Source organism: Pseudophryne corroboree, chromosome 6, assembly GCF_028390025.1.
Source record: "Pseudophryne corroboree isolate aPseCor3 chromosome 6, aPseCor3.hap2, whole genome shotgun sequence".
Lineage (NCBI taxonomy): Eukaryota > Metazoa > Chordata > Amphibia > Anura > Myobatrachidae > Pseudophryne > Pseudophryne corroboree.
In genome coordinates, this window is record NC_086449.1 from 123,334,264 (window position 1) to 123,348,249 (window position 13,986).

The 13,986-nt window shown below is 46.3% G+C and overlaps 1 protein-coding gene across 3 annotated transcripts in view; it reads right to left on the reverse strand.

Moving 5' to 3' along the window:
• Positions 1 to 13,020, reverse strand: part of PIWIL2 (piwi like RNA-mediated gene silencing 2) — a 1,076,777-nt gene extending 1,063,757 nt beyond the window's left edge. The window contains exon 1 of one of the 3 annotated variants that reach the window (XM_063931805.1): positions 12,670 to 13,020. Coding sequence is in view for 1 of the 3 variants with exons in the window: in XM_063931803.1 (XP_063787873.1) it covers positions 12,150 to 12,322 (173 nt within the window). In the remaining 2 variants the exon portion in view is untranslated. Of the gene's footprint in view, positions 1 to 11,011; positions 11,087 to 12,149; positions 12,645 to 12,669 lie in introns of those variants that run through there. The other 2 variants (XM_063931803.1, XM_063931806.1) reach the window with 2 other exon arrangements.
• Positions 13,021 to 13,986: the final 966 nt, after the last annotated feature.

Genomic DNA, 13,986 nt, shown 5'->3' on the forward strand with positions numbered 1-13,986 from the left:
AAGATTCTAACTGAAGTCTGGAGGCGGTTCATAGTGGGAGGAGCCAGTGCACACCAGTAGTCTAAAGCTTTCTTTATAGTTGTGCCCAGTCTCCTGCGGAGCCGCTATTCCCCATGGTTCTTACGGAGTCCCAGCATCCACTTAGGACGTTAGAGAAAAAAGTGCTGAAAAAGTCAGCTTATACTAGAGTATATACACGAGGCTGAAGTTAGCTTCTTATTCGGCCAGCTTCTTATTCACTTCTTATTCAAGCTCCAGCTTCTTATTCACTTCTTAGTCGAACTCCAGCTTATTATTCAGATCATTCAGTTTCGCAAGGGTTAATGAGTCTTCTGTCACAAATTTGACACCTGAAATCAACAGAGTAGGGTCCCTTGCATATGACCCACTTGTATTTTGCCAGGCCCAACACTGTTTTGGGCATGAAATACACTGGCAAAGTGGGCACACACACCATATTTTCCATTTTGAATAAGTAGCTGTAGTTTTGCAAGGGTTAACCAGTCTTGGGCCACAAATTTTACCCCTGAAATCAACAGAGGGTGGTCACTTACATATGACCCACTTGTATTTTGCTTGGCCCAACGCTGTTTTGGGCATGAAATACACTGGCAAAGTGGGCACAAACACCATTTTATAAATTGCTATTTTGAATAAGTAGCTGTAGTTTTGCAAGGGTTAACTAGTCTTGGGCCACAAATTTGACCCCTGAAATCAACAGAGAGTGGTCACTTGCATGTGACCCACTTTTATTTTGCCTGGCCCAACGCTGTTTTGGGCATGAAATACACTGGCAAAGTGGGCACACACACAATATTTTCCATTTTGAATAAGTAGCTGTAGTTTTGCAAGGGTTAACCAGTCTTGGGCCACAAATTTGACACCTGAAATCAACAGAGGGTGGTCAGTTACATATGACCCACTTGTATTTTGCTTGGCCCAATGCTGTTTTGGGCATGAAATACACTGGCAAAGTGGGCACACACACCATGTTTTGCTATTTTGAATAAGTAGCTGTAGTTTTGCAAGGGTTAACTAGTCTTGGGCCACAAATTTGACCCCTGGAATCAACAGAGAGTGGTCACTTGCATATGACCCACTTGTATTTTGCCTGGCCCAACACTGTTTTGGGCATGAAATACACTGGCAAAGTGGGCACACACACCATATTTTCCATTTTGAATAAGTAGCTGTAGTTTTGCAAGGGTTAACTAGTCTTGGGCCACAAATTTGACACCTGAAATCAACAGAGGGTGGTCAGTTACATATGACCCACTTGTATTTTGCTTGGCCCAACGCTGTTTTGGGCATGAAATACACTGGCAAAGTGGGCACACACACCATGTTTTGCTATTTTGAATAAGTAGCTGTAGTTTTGCAAGGGTTTACTAGTCTTGGGCCACAAATTTGACCCCTGAAATCAACAGAGAGTGGTCACTTGCATATGACCCACTTGTATTTTGCTTGGCCCAACGCTGTTTTGGGCATGAAATACACTGGCAAAGTGGGCACAAACACCATGTTTTGCTATTTTGAATAAGTAGCTGTAGTTTTGCAAGCGTTAACCAGTCTTGGGCCACAAATTTGACACCTGAAATCAACAGAGGGTGGTCAGTTACATATGACCCACTTGTATTTTGCTTGGCCCAACGCTGTTTTGGGCATGAAATACACTGGCAAAGTGGGCACAAACACCATTTTATAAATTGCCATTTTGAATAAGCAGCTGTAGTTTTGCAAGGGTTAACTAGTCTTGGGCCACAAATTTGACCCCTGAAATCAACAGAGAGTGGTCACTTGCATGTGACCCACTTGTATTTTGCCTGGCCCAACGCTGTTTTGGGCATGAAATACACTGGCAAAGTGGGCACACACACAATATTTTCCATTTTGAATAAGTAGCTGTAGTTTTGCAAGGGTTAACCAGTCTTGGGCCACAAATTTGACACCTGATATCAACAGAGGGTGGTCAGTTACATATGACCCACTTGTATTTTGCTTGGCCCAACGCTGTTTTGGGCATGAAATACACTGGCAAAGTGGGCACACACACCATGTTTTGCTATTTTGAATAAGTAGCTGTAGTTTTGCAAGGGTTAACCAGTCTTGGGCCACAAATTTGACCCCTGAAATCAACAGAGAGTGGTCACTTGCATATGACCCACTTGTATTTTGCTTGGCCCAACGCTGTTTTGGGCATGAAATACACTGGCAAAGTGGGCACAAACACCATGTTTTGCTATTTTGAATAAGTAGCTGTAGTTTTGCAAGGGTTAACCAGTCTTGGGCCACAAATTTGACACCTGAAATCAACAGAGGGTGGTCAGTTACATATGACCCACTTGTATTTTGCTTGGCCCAACGCTGTTTTGGGCATGAAATACACTGGCAAAGTGGGCACATACACCATGTTTTGCTATTTTGAATAAGTAGCTGTAGTTTTGCAAGGGTTAACCAGTCTTGGGCCACAAATTTGACACCTGAAATCAACAGAGGGTGGTCACTTACATATGACCCACTTGTATTTTGCTTGGCCCAATGCTGTTTTGGGCATGAAATACACTGGCAAAGTGGGCACAGACACCATTTTATAAATTGCCATTTTGAATAAGTAGCTGTAGTTTTGCAAGGGTTAACTAGTCTTGGGCCACAAATTTGACCGCTGAAATCAACAGAGAGTGGTCACTTGCATATTACCCACTTGTATTTTGCCTGGCCCAACACTGTTTTGGGCATGAAATACACTGGCAAAGTGGGCACAAACACCATTTTATAAATTGCCATTTTGAATAAGTAGCTGTAGTTTTGCAAGGGTTAACTAGTCTTGGGCCACAAATTTGACCCCTGAAATCAACAGAGTGGTCACTTGCATGTGACCCACTTGTATTTTGCCTGGCCCAACGCTGTTTTGGCTATGAAATACACTGGCAAAGTGGGCACACACACCATATTTTCCATTTTGAATAAGTAGCTGTAGTTTTGCAAGGGTTAACCAGTCTTGGGCCACAAATTTGACACCTGAAATCAACAGAGGGTGGTCAGTTACATATGACCCACTTGTATTTTGCTTGGCCCAACGCTGTTTTGGCTATGAAATACACTGGCAAAGTGGGCACACACCATATTTTGCCATTTTGAATAAGTAGCTGTAGTTTTGCAAGGGTTAACTAGTCTTGGGCCACAAATTTGACACCTGAAATCAACAGAGGGTGGTCACTTGCATATGACCCACTTGTATTTTGCTTGGCCTAACGCTGTTTTGGGCATGAAATACACTGGCAAAGTGGGCACAAACACCATTTTATAAATTGCCATTTTGAATAAGTAGCTGTAGTTTTGCAAGGGTTAACTAGTCTTGGGCCACAAATATGACCCCTGAAATCAACAGAGAGTGGTCACTTGCATGTGACCCACTTGTATTTTGCTTGGCCCAACGCTGTTTTGGGCATGAAATACACTGGCAAAGTGGGCACACACACCATGTTTTGCTATTTTGAATAAGTAGCTGTAGTTTTGCAAGGGTTAACTAGTCTTGGGCCACAAATTTGACCCCTGAAATCAACAGAGTGGTCACTTGCATGTGACCCACTTGTATTTTGCCTGGCCCAACTTGGGCATGAAATACACTGGCAAAGTGGGCACACACACCATATTTTGCCATTTTGAATAAGTAGCTGTAGTTTTGCAAGGGTTAACTAGTCTTGGGCCACAAATTTGACCCCTGAAATCAACAGAGAGTGGTCACTTGCATGTGACCCACTTGTATTTTGCCTGGCCCAACGCTGTTTTGGGCATGAAATACACTGGCAAAGTGGGCACACACACCATATTTTCCATTTTGAATCAGTAGCTGTAGTTTTGCAAGGGTTAACCAGTCTTGGGCCACAAATTTGACCCCTGAAATCAACAGAGAGTGGTCACTTGCATGTGACCCACTTGTATTTTGCCTGGCCCAACGCTGTTTTGGGCATGAAATACACTGGCAAAGTGGGCACACACACCATTTTATAAATTGCCATTTTGAATAAGTAGCTGTAGTTTTGCAAGGGTTAATTAGTCTTGGGCCACAAATTTGACACCTGAAATCAACAAAGCGTGGTCACTTACATATGACCCACTTGTATTTTGCTTGGCCCAACGCTGTTTTGGGCATGAAATACACTGGCAAAGTGTGCCCACACACCATATTTTACCATTTTGAATAAGTAGCTGTAGTTTTGCAAGAGTTAACTAGTCTTGGGACACAATTGTGAGACCTGCAATCAACAGAATGTGGTCACTTACATATCACCCACTTGTATTCTGCTTGGCCCAACATTGATTTGTGAATGAAATACGCTGGGAAAGTAGGCACAACCACCATATTATAATTTACCATTTTGAATATGTAGCTGTAGTTTTGCAAGGGTTAACTAGTCTTGGGCGACATATTTGATACCAGAAATCAAGGGTTAGATTAGCTCCTTATCGCACAGGGGAGTCATAGAGAGCCTATGTTGCGTTAAAGTTGTCTGAAGTCAGCTCTTATCTTTGCTTGAAGGAAGCTATACTCAGCAGGATTGGGGTGACGGGTCCCAACAAAGCCCAAGAATATTATGAGTTGCAGCTGAACCCATCTGAGCATCCAGTGGTCAAACTGGCATAATTGGCCAAACTGAGTAAAACCTGGTTACAGATAAAAATTCTTCTTAGTGGGCAGTGGAAGTGATGGCTCTAGACCAGGCTATACGGGTATCAGACCGTGGTGTAAAACACTGGACCTTTGCAGGCTGACCCCCAGACAATTGAGGAGCTAGCAGTGGTGATTGGGAGGTACCTGACCCTGGGAAATTTTAATAAAGCCAAGCAAGGGTTACAGCCAGTACCTAAGCCCAATACCCAGATCCCCATTGTTAAATCAAACAGCCCATCTCCAGTCATATGTTTTGAGTGCAGAGAGCCCAGTCATGCACAGCGGTACTTCCTAAAGCAGGGTGAGCTAGTGGATTGCAGCTCAGGGAAAACAGTACAACCTGTATTCAGTATGGCGCCTGGAATTATTTCCCCAGCTGAAACTACCATTTCATCTGATGGTACAGATTGAAGGCTGGGATATCTGGGCCTTGGTTGATACTGGCAATGAATTGTCTATCATCTCTGCTAACCTGGTTCTTCCCGGGTCTGGCCAGGTTGTGCTTCTGGTAAAGATGCTATGTATACTTGGTGACATAGAAGAATGCCCATGAGTGCACCTGCCGGTGGTGATCAAAGTAAGACCAGTAAAAATGGTAGTCACAGTAGCTTCCAAACCTCTTTATCCACTAATCCTGGGCCAGGACTTCCCACTGTTGCAGGAGTTTGTTACCTGGCATGACATTGGCAGAGACAAAGGTTAAGCTGTCGCAGGGGCCAAGATCTACTGGAAGCCAAGGTTGTATGACTGTAAAGCCCTCTCTTGCCAGTGAGATTGAGACACATTAGTCCCCCATTTGCGAAAGAGTGTCTTTGCAGGACTTTAGGCGAGATCAACATAACGATGGCAACTTGTCTAATACTTTTTAAAATGTGGTAGTGGTAAATGGTAAGGTAAACTCTGCTTTACCACCTGAAGGTGTACCTTACTTTATGTGAAAAACATTTTTTTTTACCTTGTAACTTATTTGCAAGGTAAAAGGGTAGACTAGTTGCTGATTCCCCGAAAACACGAGCAGCTGGTACTGAGGGCGGCTCACATGCATTTATGGGGTGGCCATTTAGGGGAGAGGAAAACTCTCCAGCGTATCCAGCTATGTTTCTCCTGGCCAGGCATTCATGCTGCAGTAAAAGAATATTGTCAGGAATGCCCAGAGTACTAAAAGAATGCACCCCAGACAGAATTTAGGGCGACCTTGGTTTTCCTGACTATAATTTCAATGCCTATTGAGCCAATTTTTATAGATCTGATGGGGCCAGTAGAAAAATCGGATCATGGGCATCAGTATATATTGGTGACGGTGGACTACTCCACCGGGTACCCGGAGGCCATACCACTATGTAACATGAAATCTAGCACTATTGTCCAGGAGTTCTTGATGCTGTATACCCGTCTAGGAATACCAATAGAGGTCCTGACCGACTAAGGTACCCCTTTTTGTGTCTAAATTAATGAAATATTTGTGTCGCCTGTTAAAGGTGGATAGAATTACCATTTCGGTTTACCACCCGCAGACAGACGGCTTGGTTGAATGCTTTAACAGAACCCTTTTGCAGATGATGAAAAGGGCAGTGTCACAGGAGAAGCGAGATTAGGACCTACTCTTACCTTAGCTAATGTTGGCAGTTTGAGAGGTACCCCAAGCCTCTTTTATTATTATTATTAATATTATTATTATTCTCCTTTATTTATATAGAGACTTTATATAGAGACTGTATGGGGTTTAGACCCTTCAAACTCCTCTATGGTAGACCACGCAGAGGGATACTAGATCTATTAAAAGATGGGTGGGAGCAGCAATTGTCCCAAGGGGATGCGGTTAAGATCCCGCCGGACGGAATCCCGGCGGTCGAAATACCGACGCCGGAACCCTGACCGGCACAATCCCGACATATTCTGCCACCGTGGGTGTCCACGACACCCATAGAGGGAGAATATAAGTGTGCTGAGCATAGCAAAGCACCGTGCCTGCAGCGTGGCGAGCAAAGCGAGCCCGCAAGGGGCTGCGTTCTGCTCGCCACCCCTGTCGGGATTGTGTGGCCGAAATTCCGGCGTCAGTATTTCGACCGCCGGGATCCCATCCTGCGGGATTTAGTACTGATCCCGTCCCAAGAGCCTAACATCGTTCAGTTTGTGTCCCAATTGTATGGCTGTCTAAGGCAAATTGCGCCACTTCTGACCAAGCATATGGCAAGAGCTCAACAGGATCAAAAACGCAGTCATGGCGTTACTGCTGTCAACCGGACTCTCAATAGGGGCAACAAGGTACTGATACTTGTGTCTAGGTACGGCAGGAAGGTAGAAGGAAAGAGGTAAAAGTCTACCATGTGAATTTGTTGAAGCCTTGGAAAGTGCCAGTCATCCCTCTTTAGTGGCCATGAAAACCCCAGAATGTCAGGTGCCTACTGAAGTAACTTTGAGTCCTAGCCAGAAACAAGAAGTGGTAAACTTAGTAGCACAGTACCAGGTTGTGTTCTCTGCCCTCCTGGGGAAAACTCAAATCATACAGCATGACAATGTTACTCCACCCAGGGGGGTGATAAAACAAAGGCAATATTGTATATCTGAGGCCCAACAGGCAGCAGTAAAACGGGAACTGGAAGTGATGCGGCGCTTGGGGGTCATAGAGTAGTCAAACAGTGAATGGAATAATCCCATTTTTTTTTAGAGCCCAAGCTTTTTGGAGCTTTGAGATTCTGTAATGACTTCAGAAAGTTAAATAAAGTTCCTCGGTTTGATTCCTATCCTATGCCCTGGGTTGATGAACTTAGCAATAAGCCAGTATCTAACTACGCTAGATTTACTGAAGGGGTACTGGCAAATTCCTCTGATGGAAGCTGCCAAAGCAACAACAGCCTTCTCTACCACAGTGGGTTTGTTCCAGTCGCACCTTCCAAAGGTGGATGCAGTGTTAGTCTCTACAGGCACAAGGGTTCACAGCTAACCTGGAGAAGTGTGCCATCATATCTGTGGAGGCAAAGTATCTGGGGTATATTGTATGCCAAGGGTAAGTTAAACCTCAACCTAGCAAGGTGGAAGCAGTCTTCACATGGCCTAAGCTAAAATATATGTCGCAACTCAGGATATTCTTTGGTCTGGTGGGCTATTATCGTAGGTTCAGGGGTGGAACTTGCAGCGGTGCAACTGGCAGGGCCCCTCCACGATGAAGGGGCCCACAGCCGGAGGCACTACAATGAGTGAGACTGACTCATTACATGCCACCTGCCGGCGCGCTGCTAGCCGCCGCTTCCCCTTAACAGAATGAGGCTGAGCTGGTGTGCAGAGCTGCAGTCTGGCCAGAGGGGGAGGAGGATGCAGTGGAGGAGTCTGGAGAAGGAGAAGGGGCCATCTTCCCCTCTCATTCACGGGCAGCCCAGCTGTTTCTTTTTGCTACCGGAGCCGGAGCATCACGTGACCATGCGGCTAAACTGTAGAGTTAGTGCAGCAGCATTCCTTGTAAAGGCGGTCAGGCAGCTGTGTGTTTATTTATTTTTATTTTATTATACATTTTTCTAATTGTACATTTCATCCTGCAAACTCAGAATCGCGGACCTCGGAGAGGCGGAGCCTACATTGAGGGGGCGGAGATTGGGAGGTGGTGGGCGGGGTTGTTACAGTAAGCTGGTCTCTCTGCAAATAGTAATGGTGACTGTGCAGTGACATATAACATACAGCACAGCATAGAGTGACCCCACTAAGGCAGCCAGGCACAGGGTCATGTGTTGTCACCCAGGGTGCATGTGCTGCTGCTGGCTGCATGATGCATAGTGTGGGCATCTGTCTCCATGGGCCTTGTGTATCCTTGTACAAAGGAATTGTCCCATCTTTATACAGTGAGAAGTCTCCTGAGTTTTTGTGGGAGTTGGATACAATTGGCCGACAGTTATCATATTGATATTCATTATGTCGACATAAAGAACTGTCAACAAACAGTCCCTTGTGATATAGCAGTTTCGTAAATTATACCGGTGACAGCAGTGCCTTTTTCTGGATCACATTGCATTGCGATATCTCAGCAGTGTTCTGGTGAGTATTTTCCCCATTATCCCTAATCCCTAAACCTTTCCCTAGTAGCTAACCTTAACCTTTACCCCTCCCCACAGCCTAACCCTAGCCACCACCCCAGTGCCTCACCCCCCCCACCCCCCCGCCAGCAGCCTAACCCTAAAACTTTACCGTAGTGCCTACTATATTGGCGTTACGTGTAAAAGGAGCTCTACTGTGTGGTGTAATGTGTATAAGGAGCTCTACTGTGTGGCTTAACCTGTATAAGGGGTATTACTGTGTGGTGTAACGTCTATAAGAAGCACCACTGTGTGGCGTAACGTGTATAAGGAGCACTATTGTGTGGCGTAAAGTGTATAAGTACCATTACTGTGTGTTGTAACGTGTATAAGGAGCTCTACTGTGTTGCGTAACATGTATAAGGAGCAGTACTGGGTGGAGTAACGTGTATCAGGAGCACTACTGTGTGGTATAACGTATATTAAGATACTACTGTGTGGCGTAACATGTATAAGAGGCACTACTGTGTGTTGTAATGTGTATAAGGAGTACTACTGTGTAGCGCAACGTGTAGAAGGAGCTCTACTATGTGGCGTAATGCGTATAAGAAGCAGTACTGTGTGGCATAACGTGTTTCAGGAGCACTAATGTGTAGCGTAATGTATATAAGGAGTACTACTGTTCAGTGTAATGTAATGTAAATCGGTGTAATGTAATAAGGTTGCACTACTGTGTGGCATAATTTGAATTGGTGGTACTATTGTGTGCCCACACCCCTTTTCAATGAGACCATGCCCTATTTTTTGACACACATTTTGGATCTTGGGCGGGCTGGGGCAACGCATTTTGTTGCACCTCGGCCCACCATGGTCTTGTTCCGCCACTGCGTAGGTGCATGCGCAAATTTGCCACAGGGCAGCATCATTCACTGAATGTCTGAGGAAACAGTCCCCAGACAAGATCTAATCACAGATGTGCTAAATGTAGCACATCTACAATCATGTACTCTGACATGCGGGTGGATGCCCAGCACAGGGCTGGTCCGCCCTGCATGACTGGCCCTAGCCCCCCCCATCCCCCTCGCACAGGTACAAAACCATTGCACGGTGTCGATGATTTTGTACCTGATGAGTAACTCCCTGCAAACGAAGCTCCTGCACGCTGGCAGTCCGCTACTCGCCACATCCCAGGTCGCAGAGTCTGTGTGTAACACCACGCAGCTGCCTCGGGCCACCCCCCAACGGTCCAGACAGGCCTCCGTTGTCCGGACCGTGGTTCTAAAGCCGGTGGCATGCCCCTTCCCACCACATGACCGCCTCTGCATGTCAATCAGGCAGAGGCGATCGAAGCCCTGAGATGCTGATAGAATCTCACTGGGCTCCCGGATTGCGCACGCGCAGGGCGCACTCCACAAAGTAATTCAGACTGCGATCGCTGCTGCTGCAGTGATGCAGTCTGCATTACCCCCTAGGCCCGCAGAGACTACATTGCAGAATTTAAGAAAAGCTTTATGCGCAGAGCCTGTATTGATAGGCTCCTGATTCCAGGTGTCAAATTTGTGGCCCAAGACTAGTTAACCCTTGCAAAACTACAGCTACTTATTCAAAATAGCAATTTATAAAATGGTGTTTGTGCCCACTTTGCCAGTGTATTTCATGCCCAAAACAGCGTTGGGCCAAACAAAATACAAGTGGGTGATATGTAAGTGACCACCCTCTGTTGATATCAGGTGTCAAATTTGTGGCCCAAGACTAGTTAACCCTTGCAAAACTAAATTTTTTTAATAAGAAGCTGGAGCTCGAATAAGAAGTGAATAAGAAGTGAATAAGAAGCTGGCCGAATAAGAAGCTAACTTCAGCATCGTAGTATATACGGTATATGTGAACCACCAAGGTTTTTACATACATCACTGAATCAGGCCCTCGGTCAGGAGAATATTCATGTGAAGGGCTACATATTGTTGTAACTCACTATGTAAAATTTGTGTGCTTTACAAATAGCTGTCCATAAATACTCAGGCAGGATATGGCATATAAACAATGTTCAATTACTACCAATGGACCTAAAGTTTGCCAAGAAAACATTCCATATAACGTTACAATACCAGCAGCCTAAACTGTTGGCACAAGACAGGCTTGATTCATGTAGTTTATGCCAAAAATGAACCCTACCATCTGCATATCGCAGCAAGATTCATCATACCAGCCATCACAATGCTAATATTCAACTTTCCAGTGCCGATGAGCCAGTGCCTGCTGTATGTAGCCTCCATTGCTGTTCTTAGCTGACAGGAGCACAACTCTTCTGCATAGTACTGTTGTAATGCATGCATACCTCCCAACACGACCCTCTCCAGGAGGGACAAAATGCTCTGCTTCTCGACTTTTCTCTTAATGGGGCAGATGTATTAACCTGGAGAAGGCATAAGGAAGTGATAAACCAGTGATAAGTGCAAGGTGATAAACGCACCAGCCAATCAGCTCCAATATGCAAATTGACAGTTAGGAGCTGACTGGCTGGTGTGTTTATCACCTTACACTTATCGCTGGTTTATCACTTCCTTATGCCTTCTCCAGGTTAATACATCTGCCCCAATGTATGATTGCCGTTTTGAACAGGTTAATGGATAAGAAAGGTGTTTCAGCACAGGTGACGGCAATCCTAATTAAGAAGAAAGTCCAGCAGCAGACCATTCTGTCCCTCCTGGAGAGGGTCATGTTGCGAGGTATGCATGGCTATTTCAGTTTCGGTCACCTTCTTGTCAGCTTAAACAAGTCTGGCCATTCTGCCATGGCCTCCTCTGATTAACTTAGCAATTCCCCCCTTTAAATGCATATCACTGGATGTGTTTTGTGACCCTCTCTAAAATCTAAAGATGGTTAATACCAGAACTGCCGTTTCTGAGATACTCAATCCACCCTGTCAGGCACAAACAATCACTCTGTGGTCAGAGCAACCATGACAGCGGCTGCATACTTTTATACACAGAGTTCCTGCAACAGCCCTGGCAGGTTGGATATCGGAATAAGGAGCAGGTGCACCTAATGAAGTGGCCACTGAGTGAATAGGGCTATAGCATAGGTCTGCAAACTCGGCCCTCATTACCCCACACAGTGCATGTTTTACAGGTCTCCCCACAGAATCACAAGTGAAATAATTAATTAACTCCACCTGCGGACCTTTTAAAATGTGTCTGAGTAATTAATACACCTGTGCACCTGCTGGGTTACCTGCAAAACATGCACTGTGTGGGGTAATGAGGACCGAGTTTGCAGGCTATATGATATGTCATCATCTTTTTGCTATTCTTAACAGATGTAACGCAAGCTCACATTCAGTCAAGAAACCTATAAATTAATAACATAGCAAAGATTAACAGCTTCTTATTTTAATTAAACCGATCTGTTTACAACCCCTGGTATAAAAAGGTGAAAAAGAACGAAATATGCAAACAAATAGGTAATGCTCCTACATGCATCCTGGTATGAAGCAGTGTCGGTGCAAGGGCTGCCCAGGATGTGGACACAGATGACTGCTACAGTAGGTGGTGGGTGTATGTATGTATAAACACACATACAGTGTCATAGAGCATACGCTTAAGAGTCTAGTCAGTAAGAGAGGTGACACTATGAGTAATGGATACATGGTGAGGAGTGTAACCGGCACACGCCATGGCAGGGACTGGTGATAGGCCACGTGTATACAGTGGGGGGCAAATGATAAGCCCTACGGGACATAGTAGGCAGATGGAATATATGGGGGGGGGGGGGAAGGGAGGAGGTGAGGAGAAGCAGCTGGACGTCACTGAGGCCCGTTGTGATCGGACCCATCGGTTACTAGCTCCGTCTGCTGTCATCAGGGTGAGATTTGGGGTGCTGAGTGTCCAATCAGTGCGGATCATCCTCCGGTCGGTATACAGACTGGGGTCTGGGTTATATTACCGGCGCCGGTTGCCGGGGGAGGAGGGGAAGGTAAATAATGGACAAAATTACCTCACGCTCCGCTAACCGCCGCTCACTCAAGTCACTGCGCCACAACCACGTGCTCCCACCTCGCCCTCCGGCTGCAACTCGTGCTTCTGATTGGAAGAGAAGCCCGTCAGTCAGGGAGCTGCGCTCACCATTGGCCCGCGGGGGCGGTGACGATCCACAAAGCATGGAGGAGACAGTTATTATGACATCATGTAACCGTTGGAGGGAACATGATGGTGAAAGTGTCGTGTTCGAAGAGTGGTGGTGCGGCCCTGGCTGGCCTGCAGTGCTTCCCTTTGTAATGAAGTGTGTAGTCTTGCCAGTGCTCTGCACAGTGGGGTAGGTCAGCGGTCAGGCAGAGGTTCAGTGCTCTGCAGAGTGGTGTGGAACTGGCTGAGGTGCAATGCTCTGCAGTTCTACCCAAGTTTGCAGTCCTCTGGCAAGAAGGGTGTGGTCCACACCAAGTTTTACTAACCCATTTATTACATGTTACACTTTAGTCATGGCGGGACCAGGTTCTCCCAAATACATTTCTCTGACGTCCTAGTGGATGCTGGGAACTCCGTAAGGACCATGGGGAATAGCGGCTCCGCAGGAGACTGGGCACAAAAGTAAAAGCTTTAGGACTACCTGGTGTGCACTGGCTCCTCCCCCCATGACCCTCCTCCAAGCCTCAGTTAGATTTTTGTGCCCGAACGAGAAGGGTGCACACTAGGTGGCTCTCCTGAGCTGCTTAGTGAAAAAGTTAAAGTTAGGTTTTTTATTTTCAGTGAGTCCTGCTGGCAACAGGCTCACTGCATCGAGGGACTAAGGGGAGAAGAAGCGAACTCACCTGCGTGCAGAGTGGATTGGGCTTCTTAGGCTACTGGACATTAGCTCCAGAGGGATCGATCACAGGCCCAGCCATGGATGGGTCCCAGAGCCGCGCCGCCGGCCCCCTTACAGAGCCAGAAGACAGAAGGTCCGGAAAATCGGCGGCAGAAGACGTCCTGTCTTCAACAAGGTAGCGCACAGCACTGCAGCTGTGCGCCATTGCTCTCAGCACACTTCACACTCCGGTCACTGAGGGTGCAGGGCGCTGGGGGGGGCGCCCTGAGACGCAATAAAAACACCTTGGATGGCAAAAAATGCATCACATATAGCTCCTGGGCTATATGGATGAATTTAACCCCTGCCAGAATACACAGAAAAACGGGAGATAAGGCCGCCGAAAAGGGGGCGGAGCCTATCTCCTCAGCACACTGGCGCCATTTTCCCTCACAGCTCCGTTGGAGGGAAGCTCCCTGGCTCTCCCCTGCAGTCACTACACTACAGAAAGGGTTAAAAAAGAGAGGGGGG